We start from the raw sequence: 21,042 nt of genomic DNA on the forward strand, positions 1-21,042 counted from the left end.
TCTGTTCACCCATGGGCGTGCTGGTCTGAAAACGAGTTGTGTTCAGACGCATTGTTGGCATGTTGCTATTTTGAGGCAACTGAAAACGACTGCACCATTGACCAACGAAAACCTATTCTAATGGTGCAGTATTTTGTATTTATTTTTTTGTCATTTAAAGGGTGCGTTAGTAATATGCACCTATAGCAACAACGCACATAAACTCTATGTGCGTTGTTGCACATCGACTATTAACCTCAGGAGGTCAAATGAAATGGCTTTATTTTCTATTCATTTTTTATGAAGTTTGCACTTTTGCTTTAACAATAATGTCTAAATGTAGTTCATTACCCACATATATCCACCTGTTTTTATGTACATTTTGAGATATTGCATAAAAAAAAAAACCACTGGATGGAAATGCCAAGACGTGCATAAAAATGTATGCATTCAATTGTGGCGGATACATTTTTTTAATCAATAAGAAGACAAGCACACAAACTACAATGGAAACACATTTACCGAATAAATACCTTGATGAATACCTTGACGAATATGCACAAAACTGGAATATTGCATAAACATTTGCGAATAAAAATTAAACACCGTTTCCATCCCATGTGTTCAAGAGAACAAAATCATCACTTCCTGGGAAAATGGCACAAAATATCTGTAATAAAATTAGTTTTATGGTGTTTGAGGAATGCAATCATGTGAAACTCTTCTGGGAGGAAATGAAACCACATCATTTTGATGACAGACTTTGGCTTAGGCATTTCAGAATGATCAAACCAACATTTGAGATGCTGTGCAATGAAATATGACCACTGGTTAGTCCAGTTATCCAATCACATCAACAGCTGAGGCAAAGTCATTTGGGATTTTTTTTTTTTTTTTTTTTTTTTGTGCATACTGGTAAATTTGTTTCCATCGTAGTTTGTGTGCTTGTCTTCTTATCGTTTAAAAAAATGTATCCGCCACAATTGAATGCATACATTTTTATGCACGTGTTGGCATTTCCATCCAGTGTTTTTTTATGCAATATCTCAAAATGTACATAAAAACAGTTGGATAGAAACATTAGCTATTCAATCTGTGCAAAAAATTGAAGAAATGGTTGAGATGATTCATTTGACTTTCCATTATGCTGCTTCATGTGCGTCATGTGTGTCATTACATAATTTGCAACAGAGTTGCAAAAAATTGTGAAATTTATATATAGATAGATAGACAGACAGGCCTTGTCCGTAGACAATTCATGAGACCATCATTTATTCATTCTGCAGGAATGTCCTATGTATGACTGACATGTAATTAACCAGCAAATCATTCCAAACATCTGGCGTAGTAAACATAACCATTAACAACTCTCTCTTTGACAGCGTAGACCAGAACATTTATCATTAGCAGCTTAACCTCATATACCACCATCCTTTGGTTTCCCAGAAGGACTGAGGAAGTGATAACAATTATATTCTCAGTGCTGGATAACCTTCATAAACTATCAACACTAGGGTGTGGAGATTTCCAGCTAATTTTCCAGTGCTGTAAGTGAAAGTTATAGGGGGAACTGTTAGTGTTTTTCTCCCACGACTGCTCTGACTCACATTTTTGTACTTCCTTTCAAGAAAGATGGAAACAGCGTACCATGGAATACTGTACTCTATGAGAAAGTTCATTGCAAATCACCAGTGAAGTCCAGAAGACTGTGAGCATCACACTGTTTTAATGAGCTATTATATAGCTGAACAATAAAAGAAGAATCACACTGAGCTAAAAGCAGCTTGGACTATGTGCATCTGAGTCTGTGCGTTTGTGTGTGTGCCATGAGAGAGAATGTGCATGTGCGCTTTGATTGCATGTGCTGTAATGACAGCTGAGAATCTCTATCACAGGGAAGAAGGCCTGTCAAAACATTGATTTCGCCATTTTGACAGGACAGAGTAGAGAAAAGAGAGGAAATGATGACGGTGAATGGGTTTTGAAAATTGTGCCAGTAAGACTCAAAGTCAGAGGAATCTTCTGTGTGTCTCAAGAGGTTTAAAATGTCATAGGATGTGCACATATGAGATGTTTATTTTTTTTGTACTGTTAAAATATGTTAATATGTAAAAAATGTATAATATAATAACACAATGTTATTATATGTATATGTTTTAACATTCTAAATATTAATATAATAATTGAATAGGTTATATAAAATAAATGTAAATCACAAATAATTTATATTTATTTTATTTATACTACTGCTCAAAAGTTTGGGTCAGTAAGATTTTGTTTTATTGTTTTTGAAAGAAATTGATTTTCCTTCAGAAATCATTCTAATATGCTGATTTTATGCTCAATAAACATTTATTATTATTATTATCAATGTTGAAAAACAGTTGTGCAGCTTAATATTTTTGTGGAAACTGTACATTTTTTCAGGATTTTCTGATGAATAGAAAGTTCAAAAGAACAACATTTATTTGAAATAGAAATATTTTGTAAAATAATAAATGCCTTTACTGTCATTTTTGATTAAGTGAATGTGTCCTTGCTGAATAAATATATATATATATATTTTTTTTTTAATAAACTTACTGACCCCAAACTTTTGAACTGTAGTGTAATCTATTAAATATTATGCTAATATTTAGAATCTTTAAAAATGTAGGAACGTCATTAGCACACAATATTTTTAGGTTTTAAACAGTAAGAAAATAAATAATACTGTTCAAAATTGAGACTTTTTGGACACTAGCAAGCATGAATTTGAGGGGAAACTGAGTTTAAAATCATGAACATATTTCTGAGAAAGCTCCAGCATCATGCATCTGTAGACAGCACTTGATTTGTGATTTTGTTATCTAATTCAATAAAACTTGTCTCACCACTGCCAAGGTTTCAGTAAGGCAAAAGAAAATGTGCTTTTTCCCCTTGTCCTTTCTTCAACCCCTAATGACTGAATAGAGGGTCTATTTTATGCTGGACTCCATCCAATCAAAGACCTCAGACTGATGTGTCATCCTTTTTCCCGCTGTTCCTGTCATCTCTGCTTCGCTAACTACAGTTCACTTCAGTAGATATGGATTTACTGGCCTGAATGGACAGCAGTCACTGTTTCCAGAAATTCAGAATGAATGTGAAGAAGTAAAGCCATGTTTTAGAGAGGGACTGATCAAAGAGAGGCAATGTGAATGCGTGATGGATGCTAATGTTCTCTTTTATGTTAATGTAGCCTGTGATGTGCTGCAAAGCAATCTCTATAACATTTATACCCCCATCCATCCACCCTAAAACAGCACTCTCTCTTCCTCAGGTTTTTTTTGCTCTCTCAAATACGGACATGCTCAAACACATCTATAATGCATCCAGTGTAATGGAAGAATCTTTAATTCATCATATTGAGAATGGCAGATGACTCACTGTTCTTTAATCTTATCTTTCTGTCCTCTTTCCCTCACATACACAATCATTCACACAGCGAGGAGCCCGTGTGTTTGTCTCTGGGCTGCTGTCGGGAAATTCTAACATGCTGAGTGTCTTTGCTGTTTCTTTTAGACTCATAAATTCAGTCAAAATTCAGATAAGGAGGTGTGAGTTTGTACCTGGAGGAGGTGCTGCCCTCTGTTGGGTCTGTGTTGCAACTGCAGTGTCTAAACCGAGTTTCCTCTTGGCCTCTAGAACCGGATTTTCGAACTGGGTTCTCTGATTTACGTGACTGAGGAAGACAAGAGAAACTTTGTAAGTACAGCCTATAAGCATAAAAAACAAATATAATCATACCAATAGCACTTACTCAACGTAGTATGTGCCATACTGTGGGTCATCAATCTCCTCCCATCCATATGGAAGTTCTGATGATGAAAGAATGAAAGGATTGTGTTTAAATGCAAATCCACACAAACTAACGCTTCTGGCTGCCGCAACATCATTAACAACAGCATGCAAAGTTTTAAAGGGCTCATATCATGAGGAATCACATTTCCTTGATCTTTTGAATGTAAAAATACTCTGACCTTTCAGAGGATGGTCTGTATTTACATAAAGAAGTCTCAGTGTCCTGGTTGATCTAAGGCTAAGACAGAGGGTGTAAAATGGTCATAAATTAAATTATGACTGGGGGGGGGGGGGGGGGATAAATTAAAATTAAATGAATAAATTACCCATTTGCTACATTCAGAGAGCAAAATATTGAAATTATAATTAAATGAGCAAATTGTTTTTTGTTTTTTGTTTTTTTGGTTTTTTGGCAACAGCTATTTGCACTAAGTGCAAATAGAGATAGATGCTATTTACACCAAGTGAAAATAGCATATTTTCTTAGCTATAGATGCTATTTACACCAAGTAAAAACAGCAATATATTCTATTTACACTAATTGACAATAGCAGCATTTTCTTAGCAATATGCTATTTACACTATTTGAAAACAGTGATAGATTCTATTTACACCATGTAAAAGTATCAGTTCTTTGCAATAAGAGTAAATAGTAATTAGATGCTATCTGTACTTTATATTGGCAGATACTATTTGCACCTCAATATTTTTGTACATTAACAGGATACAATAATATCATAGAGTGTAAATAATTATTTTGTACATTTTTAAATGGATGCTGCCTTATTGGGAGAATAAAAATCTTCCCAACACCTTCCCATAAACCTACCCAATAAATACTTCTACTATTATTAAACACTCGTTAGGCAGTTTATTTTAGAACATTATTTTCATTTTTATTAAAAATAAATGCATTTCTGATGTGATATTTGATGTGAAAACGCAAGAAGCAAGAGCAAGAAGAGAAGAGCAAGCTCGGCAAAAGCAGATTCGAACCCGCATTGAACACGTTAAAAGCCAGGTTTGCGAGCCTTACTCCCTACTGCTGCACCACTGAAGTCATTGAATTAATAAAACTTGAGTGGCCCAACCAGACATTGGTGGGCGGAGCTAGTGTAAATAGCATTTGTCAACAAGGGATGCTATTTGCACTTAGTGTAAATAGACACTCCGTATTTTTTTTATATATATATATATATATATATATATATATATATATAAAATATTATTGATGTTATGTACACAAAAGTTATATAAATTATTAATTGTTAATATAGTAAATATATATTCTACAATAAGATTTTTTAAAAATTGAAAGTAAAGACATTTTTAATGTTACAAAAGATTTATATTTCAAATAAATGTTGTTCTTTTGAACTTTCTATTCATCAAAGAATCCTGAAAAAATTGCATCTTGGTTTCTACCAAAATACAACTTTTTTTGATATAGATAATAGTAAGAATGAATAATGAATGAATGTTGTTCTTCATTATTCAGACATTTTTTTATATTTTGATATATTTTTACTAGTGGGTGCAGGACACTATAGTTTATTTATGTAAGTGAGGATAGCAAAATAAAATAAACTGTGACATATTATACCCAAAAATTCTTCATACAGTGGACTACCAGTAAAATTGATAAACATTTGGAACCAAAATTTATTCAGACACCCTGATCCGACCATGTTTTGCTTGTGTTGTCTGATATAACTAAAATTATTTTTTCTGACACAGTTTAACTCTGAGATATTGTCATATTTTATTAAAAAATTTTAAATTTAAATTATAAAATTTTTTTAAGATTGCAAAAGATTGCATGTTTTGAATGGAAATAGTTACATAAGCAGGCATTGCAAGCCACTGTGTGTGTGTCTGTGTGTGTGTGTGTGTGTGTGTGGATCCCCTCTGCTGTATGTACATTATGCCCAAATGAACTAATGAGGAGAAGAAAAAAAGCTGTTCACGCTACAGAGAGCTTTACACACACTCAATGAAAAGTATCGTGCACCAGTGAGCATACAGGACTTTAAAACTCGCTTAAAAGAGCGGCTACATTTTGTTAGACATCATGTGTGCTTATGTGTGTATGTGAAAAGGCAAGAGGAAGTGAATGCATTCAGATGAGGTTATGCAATCATGCCCTCTGCTATGTGTGCCGGCGTGTGAATGTGGAAGGGTGCACACATCTGATTGAATACAATTGAGATTCTATTTGCATATGCATGTATCTGTCAGGAGTTTATTTACAGCTTCATGTATGAATGTGTAGATGCGTTGATTCACCTCCATCCTCACACTTTTCAGGGGGCTTGGCTTTTTTGACCAGACGAGGGTCCAACCACGTAGTCGACTTTGTGTTGTGGCTATGAAACAACAAAAGAATATTAATTTAAAGACCTGTATTTAGTCCAGTATTTTACAAGAGTACAACTAAAATTGCAGACCACCTAACACCCAAACTCACCATAATTTTGCTAGACTGTTTTTTGTTCTTATTTCATTAAAATAAACTAGGCTGCTACTTTCAGCTAATGAACTTTAATGAACTGACTAATCACTAACAGTTGGACCCAACATTCACTGACGCAAGTGATTTACGTTATTGAAGTTTTAAAATTTATGCTACCATAATTAGTTAATTAATTCTTATGAATAGATGAATTAGTCGATTATTTCAATGTTAATGCTATTTGTCAATTATTTTATTATTTAGGTTTATTTTTTCTGTTGCATTTAGACTAATGTGATGCATCAAAGAAAGTCACACTACAAAGTCTTAGCAGGTCAAAGTGGATGAGTTTTTCAATGGCCTGTAGTTATGAGTCTTATAAACTGAACTGGAAAATGTTTGGAACCACTAAAATATTTATGATTGCAACCCCAAACGCACACACAGAAACAGAACTTTGACTCTGTTCTTTAAAGAGCATCTAGGCCACACTGCGAGCTATATTTATTCTCTTCTGACAGCTCTGCTCTTGACTTTTAAAAGCAACACTACTTTGAGAAAAAGCGAGAAAAACATCAGATATCAGCAAGATGGGGAGAGAAAGTGATAAAGCATGCAGTTTGTGAAAATAGAAATTGGAATACTATGTTGATGGAGTTTGAAATTTGACCTGAATAGAATCTGACAGCAGCGCTATGGAGGGGAAAATGCGCTGCCTGCTAACAAATATTGCTGCCTAAAAAAGAAATATTGGACAGCAAATTTAAAACCAGTAAATAAAAACCTTCTGTATAAATATACAATTTACATATAATGTCTTTGCATACTACTACTGCTTCAAAATATTTCTTTAAGAGTCTCCGGCAATAAAAAATGAAAACACTCTGCAGAAATACTACAGTGGCATTATTAATGCAAAACAAAACACAAAAACAAACAAAAGAATATCCTGTGGTATTGTGTATAGTGCATTAAATCCCATATGACATTCAGTGGTATGAAAAAAATAATAAACACAGAAACACAGAAAACAATATGCTGTGATATACAGTGTGTCAAATCAAATGGTGTTAAGCAATGTGACAACAATAAAAAAAACTCAAGGTATACAGTACATTCGGTTCAAGGGTAGACAGACATTTGGTTCAAGGTATCCAAAAGGAAGTCTCTAATGGATATTATAAATATTATATTAATTTAAAGAATTTATAAATAGATTTTTTTAAATAATATTAGTGCTGTCAATTGATTAAAAAAAATAACTAATTAATCGCACATTTTTTTCTGTAATTAATCGTGATTAAAAACATTGGAGTTTTTAATATTTTTATATTGTAATAATTTCACAGTTACTCTCCAAATTAATGTAAACTTAAAGACAGTATTTTTAAAATATTCTTTTAATGGTATCTATGAATGAAGGCCAGTATCACTGATGCTAATATTGGTACTTATGTCTCTATGAAAATGATTTTTTTAAACATTACTTATAGACATTCAACATTACAGTATAACTGAAAGCTATCAATATCAACATATATTAGGCTTTAAAAAATTAACTTTTAATTTAAGTGAACTTAAAACAATCTTCACATAAACCCATTATAATAAATATTATATTTACCTGTGGCCTGCAATTTTCTCTGTTACCTTTGTTCTTTGATTAACATTAAAGGTGGGGTAAGCCATTTTTCAAAAACGCTGTTAGACATTGTTGATATTTGAAATCAACCCAAACAAACCCACCCCTCTCTTCATTGCTCCGCCTCCAAAACTCACCCTCCAATCCTAACCACCCTGCTCTGAGTCGGTCTCGAACCTCAGCCCGATCGCTGCTGGCATGCGAGGCGAGTGCACTAACAATGACGCTAAACTCCTCATTCTCTAGCAGTCGCCAATGCGCGGTGGTTTACCTGCACAACTCTCACTAGTTGACCACTATTACAGAATATCAATGATACTCAAACCCAGTGTTACTCACATGTGAAGCGGAATCAAAGCAGCCTCTGCGTCTGTTTTCAGGCCTTCCCGCTTAGCTCTCTCCAGCACTGGAAAGCTTTTCTAATATTAACGCATGTCCTAAAAAGCTTGCCCAGTCAGTGATATTCTTTTGAGCTCTTTTGTATTGTGTTTCACCTCTCTTTCTGCATCGCTCTTTCAGTTTTTTCTTCAAATTCTGTCTCCTCGACCGTCATTTGCCCCCTAATGCTGATTGGTTACACGTTTGTTGTTGGTGTTGGCCTGACTAACTTCCAAACAATGTTTTTGAAAAATGACTTTCCCTACCTTTAATGACATACATCACACCAACTGGTTTATTAGGCTGCTGTGACTTTAAGATCTGCCGCTGCCGAACGTGACGCGGATCTGCCGCGCATCTCAAAATTATTACTGAAAATTACACACTGCCATATCTCTCAAATCTCTTGTAACTGAACATGACAAGTTATGTAAAATTCACTTTTCTTTGTTAATACTGTACATCCATATTCTCAATACTATGAACAGGCCTTATTATTTATGAACGCTGTAAACCAGAAGGTGACAGCAACAGATCTCATGCAGTTAATAAAGTCATAAAGGCTAAATCTCTCCTCTTATGGCCACACACTCACTCTATGAAGTAGACCATGCCCGTCTCTGTGTAGGCCATTTCCCAGTTGTACGGCAGCGGCTCCAGGCTGTCGTCTCTGGGTAAAGAGCTCCAGGTGCGGAGCTCCAGTGTCCCGCTGCCACCTGCACTGCCTCCCCCACTGGACTGAGTGTAGCTGGGCACAGCTTTCCTCCACTCCTCTGTCCTCTCTACAGAAGGAAAGAAGATTAAAAGTATAATGCAAAACTAAGGCAGGTGAACCATTTGCATGTCAAAGTAGGATGGTGTGCAAGCAAGATCTTTTCCTATTTCAGGTACAGTATCTCACAGAAGTGAGTACACCCCTCACATTTTTGTAAATATTTTATTATATCTTTTCATGTGACAACACTGAAGAAATTACACTTTGCTACAATGTAAAGTATTGAGCGTACAGCTTGTATAACAGGGTAAATTTGCTGTCCCCTCAAAATAACTCAACACACAGCCATTAATGTCTAAACCGCTGGCCACAAAAGTGAGTACACCCCTAAGTGAAAATGTCCAAATTGGGCCCAAAGTGTCAATATTTTGTGTGGCCACCATTATTTTCTAGTACTGCCTTAACCCTCTTGGGCACGGAGATCACCAGAGCTTCACAGGTTGCCACTGGAGTCCTCTTCCACTTCTCCATGATGACATCACAGAGCTGGTGGATGTTAGAGACCTTGCGCTCCTCCACCTTCCATTTGAGGATGCCCCACAGATGCTCAATAGGGTTTAGGTCTGGAGACATGCTTGGCCAGTCCATCACCTTTACCCTCAGCTTCTTTAGCAAGGCAGTAGTCGTCTTAGGTGTGTTTGGGGTCGTTATCATGTTGGAATACTGCCCTGCGGCTTCAGTATGTCAGTACATGTTGGCATTCATGGTTCCCTCAATGAACTGTAGCTCCCCACTGCTGGCAGCACTCATGCAGCCCAAGACCATGGCACTCCCACCACCATGCTTGGCTGTAGGCAAGACACACTTGTCTTTGTACTCCTCACCTGGTTGCCGCCACACACGCTTGACACCATCTGAACCAAATAAGTTTATCTTGGTCTCATCAGACCACAGGATATGGTTCCAGTAATCCATGTCCTTAGTATGCTTGTCTTCAGCAAACCGTTTGCGAGCTTTCTTGTGCATCATCTTTAGAAGAGGCTTCCTTCTGGGACGACAGCCATGCAGACCAATTTAATGCAGTGTGCAGCGTATGGTCTGAGAACTGACAGGCTGACCCCCCCACACCTTCAACCTCTGCAGCAATGCTGGCAGCACTCATACGTCTGTTTCCCAAACACAACCTCTGGATATGACGCTGAGCACGCTGTGCACTCAACTTCTTTGGTCGACCATGGCAAGGCCTGTTCTGAGTGGAACCTGTCCTGTTTAACCGCTGTATGGTCTTGGCCACCGTGCTGCAGCTCAGTTTCAGGGTCTTGGCAATCTTCTTATAGCCTACGCCATCTTTATGTAGAGCAACAATTCTTTTTTTCAGATCCTCAGAGAGTTCTTTGCCATGAGGTGCCATGTTGAACTTCCAGTGACCAGTATGAGAGAGTGAGAGCGATAACACCAAATTTAACACACCTGCTCCCCATTCACACCTGAGACCTTGTAACACTAACGAGTCACATGACACCGGGGAGAGAAAATGGTTAACTGGGTCCAATTTGGACATTTTCACTTAGGGGTGTACTCACTTTTGTGGCCAGAGATTTAGACATTAATGGCTGTGTGTAGAGTTATTTTGAGGGGACAGTAAATTTACACTGTTATACAAGCTGTCTCACTACTTTACATTGTAGTGTCATTTCTTCTGTGTTGTCACATGAAAAGATATAATAAAATATTTACAAAAATGTGAGGGGTGTACTCACTTCTGTGAGATACTGTACATTGCAGAAAAAAAATATATAACCACAATTTAACTATATACAGTAGTCAACATTTTAAGTGGATCAAAATCTTTCATCAAAGTTGTCCTAAAACTTTCTTCTTAGGACAACTTTGATGAATGTTTTTGATCCACTTCAAATGTTGACTACTATATTTTAACACAAATTCATTATACATAAATATTTTATTAGTTTAACGAGTGAGTCATTGAATCATTCAGTCTAACGATTTGTTCAAAACGGCTGATTCATTCATGTACAAAGGAAAGAGTTGTTGGGTCATTCATTAGGCCGATTCATTCAAAAAAATCTTTAAAATAATGAGTATTGTAAAAAGTGGTGTACAAATAAATTTTGACTTGGCTATTAACATGCAATAGGATTTGAGGTATCTTATCAAGCATTACTAATTTAGAAAACTGCGAGCTCTAATCTGATGGATTCTGCGTAAATTTACACATCATCCAAAATCCTAAATGTACATAATTTGATGCAATAATATGACAGGAGTTAAAATATATAAAAAAGGCTATAGCATAGGAAGAAATGCCCATCGTAACAGCAACTGTCTGTGTTTTTATGTAAAAGCAGTAAGTATGTGAGTGCATGCATGATAATTCGCTGCCATTTTCTTGCTCTTTAAACACACTTGAAGTGGCAGAAGCCTTTAAAGCAAATATGACACTATTCTGCGGCAAGGACACTCCCCATTAAATGACTCTTTTAACATGAGCCAAGGGATTACTTACTTCAGCGGATATTCAACAACTATTCCCTCTCCACTGGCTTATGCCAATGCTTGGAGGGAAGACCTCACCAGTCCCAGGAGTCAAACATGACTATACAAACACAACAGCTTTTAATTAATAGCAGGAAACAACAGGAAACAACAACTGTGTCAAAGAGGCTAAGAGAAGGCAACCATATTTACAGAAAGATTAAACAAGGGTACTGTAGAGGTACCATGGTATTAGATGGAAATACAATAGTAATCTGATATACTGTATATATAATCAGTGTTGGGGGTATTTATCGCACAAACCAATCATATCCAATCATAACCAAATACATCCAATCATAGCGCGATGGAGACATTGCCTCCTCTCACGTGACTTTCCCCCATTCATTCTCAATTACCCCCCACAAAACCCACCGCACGCTGGGGGTCTAATGATTTTCTATGGTTTTCTATGAGTGAAAAGGGAGGCGTGACTCCTGCTGTAACTTTACCTGCGGGTGTCGCTGTTTGGCAGTGTTCCTTTAGAAATAAGCGTGACTTGCGCTCTTTTCAATGTCATAATTTGTAATATTTGTGTTGTTTTATATGTATATATGGGTTATTTTCTCATCCTATTTTTTTTGAGGAGGCACTGCCTCCCTTGCCTACTCAGAGGAAACACCCCTGATATATATGCTTGTTTTTGTTAGGATGCCACAAAATTGCCTTGGTATTTTATGTTGTTGAAACTCAAGGCCTGAAAGTTTAATTCAGTTTAAATTTCTTTATATTTCTTACATAAACCTGTATATGTAAACACAGCTTATATACAAACAGATATACATAACATAAAAATAGTATGAGTACATACATAATTTAAGGCAAAAAAATACTGAGGGTATAAGCTTGGTTCCTCCTGGGGACACTTGAGGCTTATACTGTATAAAGTCAAAATCAAGGGTTAAAAGCTAAAGCCCTGTAAACATCTAAACGGCTCATTTATGTTTAAAGCAGATCGGCACCAGGGTCATGGACATGAAACACGCATTAAGCAAGCCATTATGGAGCAATGTGACTCGCTTACCAACTGCAACTCTGAAGTACTGCAGTATACAAATAGAGCATAAATTTCAGGCCGTGAGCCTTGAAAGCACAACCGCTGATCTCAAAAGGATTATAAGGTTATACTGTGAACTAATGAGAGCATGTGAGCAGAGGGTTTAGCTCTTTTTTAAGCAAAGCTTGCCTCTCGGTGCTGAGTTCTCCTTGAGTAAAGGACAAGATTCTTATCTGAGAGATCATGTAAGGCCTCAGACTGATCATCTGCACATGAGTGAAGCAGACTGCAGGTTAAAGCCTCAAGCACACAGCAAGTTTGGTAAAAATTGCTGTCTGAGACAAATTTCAGGAATATTAAAGATTACTTTCTTGTAGGGCAAAATCGGCAGTCTTTGATCACTTCATTTGACATGCTCCCCGATGGCCAATCGCCTTTGCGATGAATCTTAATTTCCAATAAAGTTCTGACAGTTTCAGATATTTTGGGTCACAGTATGACTACTTCAGATAAAGAACTGATAGCAGCACAGCAAATGAAGTAAAATACAATATAAATATTAGATGAAAATGAAGATGAAAATTAAGTTTTAAGTTGTAAGTTTTGCCATAAAAATGATGCACAGTCTGTATCAGTATGGGTGACTAATTTTTAGACCAAAATCTATCTCTGCAGTCATACAGATTGTGGTTAACACAAGCACACACACATTAAAGTCTGTACACTGACCTGGGATGCCATTTGGGAGCTGTGGCCGTTCCTCATCCTCTTCCTCCTCAGGGACCACGCTGTCCTTGCGGTCCATCTTACTGACAGAGGTGGTTCGCTTTCGTTGGACTTCGGAGCCATAATCCTCCTCAAACAGAACCTGGTCGACCAGGTCAGGCTGAACCAAGTTGGGCTCCGCAGGAGGTTTGGGAGTGCCATAGAAGTTACCTAAAGAAATGAAGATCGCTTTGTTTAAAGACAACAAAACTCATTTTGATTCATCACATCTTTATATAAGTCATAAAAATAGATACTTGTGAGGGTTCGTGTAACGTTTTTGCTACATAAGCTTTGATTTAACAAGCCACAAACCTTGATAGTTTGATGAAACAGCTGATTCGGTAACACTGAGACAGGAGCTGCCTGCAAATCTACATCTTTATCGCTACCTCTGCTTTCTTCCTCAGTTCCAGCTTTCTCAAAAACGGAGATCTAGGTGTCGACTATCCAATATGCAGTGTGAAATGTTATACTTTCCGTTCAGTGGTGCCTTGAAAGTAATTACACTCACCACTGGATTCAGTAATGAAACTTTTCCCGCTATCTTCTCATGCAAAATTCCGTTCATTAATATGCATCAGAAACAATGGTACAGCCAATCAGTGGAGCAGCATAATGCATTTAAATTAATTTCTAATTTGATGGTACATGTCAATGTGTGTGTGCGTGTGTGTGTGTGTGCTTCATTATTCCCTCTTGATGTAAGACTAAAGAAATCACTCTCAGTATGATTAGATTCAGTCAATGGAAAGGCATCTTTTCAAATCAACCGTTCAACCTTCACCAATTATACACAGATTAATTTAAATTATCCAAATTTGTTGTTTTGTTTCTTCGCTCCCTTCATCCCAAAAATAAATATGCTGCCCCTAGAAATCATTAGTGTCTGTTTAAGAAAAAAAAAAACCAAAAAACAGCTTTTTAAGGTCACATATTCATCTTTTGCCAATGTAAAATATAATCCTTGTAATCAGTCGAAAGATTAATCCTCTCCTTTTTAGATTGTAAATTCTAAAGAGTTTAATTAGCAAATAGAAACTGAAACCATGTGGGAATAGGCTTTTTCACAAGCAATTAACTACTGCTGACAACTTCGCTTACCTCTCATGAATATGCAGTGATGAATATTCACTCCTTCCCTCTCTGTCTCTCTTCATTATACAAATTAGATCTCCTGCTATCCAGTGTCACAGTGTAAGGAAACTTTTTTGCTGCTACCATAACATTTGTTATACATTATATGCGTCATCATGCGAAAACAGCATGTTACCAAGACAATAGTCTCACTGAGAGAGACATTTGAAAATCGGGATAAATTCCGGTCCAGTTTGCAGCATATTATGGTGAAGAAGAGCTGCAAAATTAGAAATGGAGGATGCCTGAACAGCATTTAAATCAACCAACCACAGTTGAGCTATGACATGAAAAGACAAGCAACCCTACATTTCTTCTTTTTTTTATCTGGTCTTGGAGAGTATTCACATAATATTCAAATATTCACATAAACACAGTCAGTTATGTTTTAAGTGAATGTAAACAGTTGAGAAAGAAAATGCATGTGTAACAGTATAATGGATCCGTGCATCAGGTCTTAAAGTGACAGCAGCCTAATACACCTGCTGCAAAATTATGAGATGATATTAAAAACATCTACAGTATATGACAGATTTCCCCCATGGTATCGGTCAAAATTGTGGCCAGTGAAAATGCTGAGTGGCTAGAAACTTTAGAAAACCACTAGCCACAGTGGCTGGTGAGCAAAAAAGTTAATGCCAAGCCCTGCTCACATGACATTGCAATTCTTCGCCATCACGAAAGGTTATTATTTTCATGTGTTTTAAATCCTTGCCAGTTAACAGCTTTCTGAATGTGTACACCCAAAGCACACACACACACTATAAGTCTATCACAAGTTCTCTTTTGCATCTTATTGTGCTTAAACTGTCAAATACACACAAGGATTACATAAACACTCATTTATATCTAAAGTGAATGTAAATAGTTCAGATATGTGTCAGTATATTAGATCCGCGCATTCGGTCTTAAAGGTGCCCTCGAATGAAAAATTGAATTTATCTTGGCATAGTTAAATAACAAGAGTTCAGTACATGGAAATGACATACAGTGAGTCTCAAACTCCATTGTTTCCTCCTTCTTATATAAATCTCATTTGTTTAAAAGACCTCAGAAGAACAGGCGAATCTCAACATAACACCGACTGTTACGTAACAGTCGGGGTGTACGCCCCCAATATTTGCATATGCCAGCCCACGTTTCCAACATTATAAAAGGCATTAGACAAGGGCAGCCAGTATTAACGTCTGGATGTGCACAACCAAATCATCAGACTAGGTAAGCAAGCAAGAACAATAGCGAAAAATGGCAGATGGAGCAATAATAACTGACATGATCCATGATAACATGATATTTTTAGTGATATTTGTAAACTGTCTTTCTAAATGTTTCATTAGCATGTTGCTAATGTACTGTTAAATGTGGTTAAAGTTACCATCGGTTATTACTTTATTCACGGAGACAAGAGAGCCATCGCTATTTTCATTATTAAACACTTGCAGTCTGTATAATTCATAAACACAACTCCATTCTTTATAAATCTCTCCAACAGTGTAGCATTACCCGTTAGCCACGGAGCACTATCAAACTCATTCAAAATCAGAAGTAAACAATATAACAGTATACAATACTCACATAATCCGACGCATGCATGCCGCATGCATGACGAACACTTTGTAAAGATCCATTTTGAGGGTTATATTAACTGTGTAAACTTTGTTAAGGCACTGTTTAAGGCAAGCGCGAGCTCTGTGGGCGGAGAGCACGGGATTTAAAGGGACCGCGGCATAAAATCGGCGCGTTTATAATGATGCCCCAAAATAGGCAGTTAAAAAAATTAATTTAAAAAAAACTATGGGGTATTTTGAGCTGAAACTTCACAGACACATTCAGGGGACACCTTAGACTTATATTACATCTTTTAAAAACATAATCTAGGGCACCTTTAAAGTGACAACAGTCTAAAAAACCTACTGCTGTCTGTGTCATTAATGTTAATCAAACAACAAAACACAAAGAGAAAATCACTCACTGCTCTTGACTGAATAACTTCAATAGTTTAATACGAATCAGTGTATATTTAATTAATACAGTGAAGTCTATGTAGTGTTTTATTTTTACATGTATTCAGTTTCTTGCTTGAATGCTACAGTTAAGTACACCTACTGGAGCTGAAAAAAATAAAGCACTGTTTATTTTATTTGTACCTTATATCGTATTTGTCCTATTATTTGTCATTTGCGTCTTTGTTCTTATTTTTAATAACAAAGATAAAATCATTTTAAAAAGTAAAATGAAATAAGATTTGACCTATGGTCTGTTTTTATTTTGTTACCTTGTAAGGCTATATTTTTTAAAATAGGGAAATTAGTTTGCTCAGTGACTTGCAAAATAGTGACATGAAAAGAAATTGTCATAAGAATCACGATATGATATTTTTGCCATATGGCCCACCCCTAGCTGTAACCCTGATTAATCAACACATATGCACTCAGCTAACCATGACAGAATCATGAAGGTATGTGCTACTCTCAGTATCTGAGCAGATTTACAGCATCATCTGTCGCCAGTGATCTGCAGACCCATATAATCCGGGAACGAGGTGAATGTTGTCCCAGAGTTCTCTTAATGATGTCAAAAATATTTTGGTTCACGTCAAGTGTAGCTATAACATCAAAATAGATATTGGAATATGGAAAGATTACAGAGGTTTATAGGCTTTACACAGCATAAGTGGACCAAAGTAGCACAGATATTGCCTACATTTCATGAAATATATACCAACATTCTGCAAATTCATTTAGAAAAATACCAAAAAAAACACCTAAATGAATATTTATTTGGGAGAATCTCACAAAAATTGCAAAGAAATGTCATATTTCACCCCATCAATCAAAAGAAAAAATGTACTTTTATTAAAGAAAATGAAGAATATTTTAAGATTAAGATTTGTTTGCATTATTTGCATATTTTAATAAGTACATTTAAACTGTTGTTATAGTATGAAAAATATTTTATTTTTATTTTATAAATGTGTCCAGACAGATTTTTTTTCCCCTCATGTATTACTGTAAATAATGTCACCAAACAACTTATGTGCCCTAAAAATAGACAAGTTTCTTAATCCAACGTCTTTATTATTTATATACAGACTCAAGATTATTTTTATTTTACTCTGTCATTCAATGAGAACTATTTCAAGTGAGCAGAGAACATCTATCCATTTACTGGACTAAAAATGGTGCTGATATGTGAGTCAACAGGCAATAAGTGCAGTGAATTGTGCCAAAGTCTATTCATGTTTACAGATCGCCCCCATTGAGATTCTCTATGTCTGTGTGCTTTCAACGAACACTAAATCTTTATTGATCAGGATCAACTCTTAATTCAACCAAGCTTTCTTAGACAGGATTACATTAAAAGCTGCCTTGAGGGTTGTAAATTTATCCACACTGCAGGAATGAGGGAATCAGAAAGGAATAGAATCTGTTTGCTATTGCTCAAGCATGACCACATCAAGACATTTGATGTTGTAAATCTATATAACGCTGCATCAAAAGTAAAATGTCATATCGTTCTTGTTCTCCAGTTAATATGATGTAAAACCGGATTGTGACTGGGGGTGAACTATTCTTTTAAGGAACAGTCTGCTGAGATTAGAAAACCCCTGTGTGTTTGCATGCATGCGTGTGTGTCCTAGGATCAGAACGTCTCCCTCTTCGAGAACAGAGCACATATGGGCAATTCTTACTGGCATGGCTGCCTGTCCTAGCACGCTTTGCCTGGCATGAGTACGGTCCCACAGTCAACATGGGGCCACAGTGAATGCACTAGCCTGGCACGCTATCTGTCTCTCAGGACATTCAAACCCACTAGACTACAGAGGAGAGGACAAACACACAACATTTTTATGCTTTTCATTAATGAAGGAAAAAGACAGTGCTCTAAAAAATAAATTATATATACTACCATTCAAAAGATTTTTAATGTTCTTTTTAAAAAAGTCCACCAAGGCATGCATTTATTTGAATACAGTAAATTTAAAAGAAAACTTTTTCGATTAAAAAAAAAAAAAAAAATGTTTAAAATATTTATTCCTGTGATAAATTTTCAACATCATAACTCCAGCCTTCAGTGTCACATGATTCTTCAGAAATCATTCTAATATGCTGATTTGGTGCTCAGGAAACATTCTTACTATTATCTATATCAAAAAAAAGTTGTAATCAAGACACAATTGGTTCAAAATTTGAATCAAAATTTGAAGTTCTTTTTGGAAAACTGGGACGCCATGTCATCCGGACTAAAGAGGACAAGGACAACCCAAGTTGTTATCAGCGCTCAGTTCAGAAGCCTGCATCTCTGATGGTATGGGGTTGCATGAGTGCGTGTGGCATGGGCAGCTTACACATCTGAAAAGGCACCATCAATGCTGAAAGGTATATCCAAGTTCTAGAACAACATATGCTCCCATCCAGATGTCGTCTCTTTCAGGGAAGACCTTGCATTTTCCAACATGACAATGCCAGACCACATACTGCATCAATTACAACATCATGGCTGTGTAGAAGAAGGATCCGGGTACTGAAATGGCCAGCCTGCAGTCCAGATCTTTCACCCATAGAAAACATTTGGTGCATCATGCGACAAAGAAGACCTAAGACAGTTGAGCAACTAGAAGCCTGTATTAGACAAGAATGGGACAACATTCCTATTCCTAAACTTGAGCAACTTGTCTCCTCAGTCCCCAGACGTTTGCAGACTGTTATAAAAGGAAGAGGGGATGCCACACAGTGGTAAACATGGCCTTGTCCCAACTTTTTTGAGATGTGTTGATGCCATGAAATTCAAAATCAACTTATTTTTCCCTTAAAATGATACATTTTCTCACTTTAAACATTTGATATGCCATCTATGTTGTATTCTGAATAAAATATTGAAATTTGAAACTTCCACATCAATGCATTCTGTTTTTATTCACAATTTGAGGAAATTTATTCACCATTTGAGGAAAGTGCCATTACAGGGTACAGGGTCTTCCTTATGTGTACTTTTTCAGCAGTTTACCCCAAGCTCTGCAAAGCTTGTTTGCATGGTGTAAACCTGTGCTAACTGACTCACTGCCTGTAACATTTGGAGGCTAAATCCATCATACAGTACATTTTTGAGGCTGCACTGTCATGAAATTCTTTTTGGACAAAATGAATGCCTAGAGGTGTTGGTGACAGAGTTTACTTCAGTCAAGTAAAAAACACAACTATCAAATGTTAACACTAAATGTGCATTTCCAGAAATACCAGTGTTGCAGCACAAGAATAGTGATTAAGTTTTAGTTAAGCTTAGATTTTACGCTTTGGTTCTTGTAAATAACAAACATAATTGCTTTCAATAGGAATTATTTCACCTGTTATATCGTCTACCAGGTAGACTTGGAAAAGAACTAGCACCTTTTCAACAAGCCACATGATCTGAGGTATCATTCATGTCCATGGTTTGGGATGTTTGTATGAAGACTATCAGTACAGAGATTGTGTTTCATACCATCATATGTTCCGCTCTCCAGCAGTAATCCACTCTCTTCCAGGATGCGAAAATCCCCCACGCTGATAAAATTATAGTCCACTCCTGGAACCTCCCCATCTCTGGGCAACCGGGTGGTACCTTCCAGTAAAACAAACACAATTAGTGACAGTAAACTAGTTCTGGTGAGAATATCCTACACCCACAATCCCCTTTGCTGCAAACTTTGTGTCTGTCTAAACACAGACTCAGATTGACCAAAATTAAATTTGGATTCCCTGGCTGCATTTCAGAATTTCCTTTGAGAACAAGTCCACTCTATTCAGAACTGTAAATAGAACTGATCCCAAACTCCCATAGATAAGATCTGGAAACTGGGATTCTGAAACTGGAACTGTGAAACTGAATGGATTGCACAGAAAACTAGTAAAAAAAAAAAAAAAAGAGTGTTTTTGGCAATTTGCGAGGCTGTAAAGGATGAAAAATTACATGCTTTAACATAATTCCTATGAAAACGGTTTGGATATACACACAGAGATGTACAGTACTTAGCCAAACTGAGTAGAACAAGAACATATTATCTTGTGTTATTTAGTGTGTTATTCAAGCATAGTGTAGTCACAGATTGCTTTATTCACAAGGGAGATGGTGACACAGAGGTGGAAAGTGTGCACAGACTGTAAAATGAGATTCAGTCTCTGAAGCATTTGGCACTTTTGAAAACTGTATGTCTACAGTGTTGTAATCTAAAAAAACATTTTCACTCTTCGGTTTCTCAGCCCAGTCACCATTGACTTGCCCTAATGTTGTACCAAACTTGTATTAATTTCTCTCTTCAGTTAGGCAAAAAAGTAGATATTTTTTAAAATGTTCAAGCTGATCTATAAACCTAGGCGGAGGGTGAACCAACTCCATGGTAAGGCTAAGGAGATGCGCTTCCCCTTTAAAAACACATTTAGATTTTCTTGAAATAGTTTCGTGTTACCACTGCACAACCAACAGATCACAGCATAAACAGTCCCAATAAATGATTTATTAAAGCGTCCACGTTCACAAACCACTGTTAATTTTAACAGAAAAGTAAGCATACATGCGGGATTTAGCATGACAGAAAGTGCACAAAGAGCTCTCCCTTTATA

General features: G+C 36.5%; 1 protein-coding gene across 2 annotated transcripts in view; it reads right to left on the reverse strand.

The window, feature by feature from the left end:
• LOC125273511 (membrane-associated guanylate kinase, WW and PDZ domain-containing protein 3) overlaps positions 1–21,042 on the reverse strand; it is a 124,450-nt gene that overhangs the window by 17,978 nt on the left and 85,430 nt on the right. For both annotated transcript variants that reach the window (XM_048198958.1, XM_048198957.1), the window contains exons 3-8: positions 19,925–20,044; positions 13,271–13,477; positions 8,869–9,055; positions 6,088–6,167; positions 3,761–3,818; positions 3,570–3,682 (exon numbers count right to left, since the gene is read on the reverse strand). In XM_048198958.1, the coding sequence (XP_048054915.1) occupies positions 3,570–3,682; positions 3,761–3,818; positions 6,088–6,167; positions 8,869–9,055; positions 13,271–13,477; positions 19,925–20,044 (765 nt within the window). The remainder of the gene's footprint in view (positions 1–3,569; positions 3,683–3,760; positions 3,819–6,087; positions 6,168–8,868; positions 9,056–13,270; positions 13,478–19,924; positions 20,045–21,042) is intronic.

Source organism: Megalobrama amblycephala, linkage group LG8, assembly GCF_018812025.1.
Source record: "Megalobrama amblycephala isolate DHTTF-2021 linkage group LG8, ASM1881202v1, whole genome shotgun sequence".
Lineage (NCBI taxonomy): Eukaryota > Metazoa > Chordata > Actinopteri > Cypriniformes > Xenocyprididae > Megalobrama > Megalobrama amblycephala.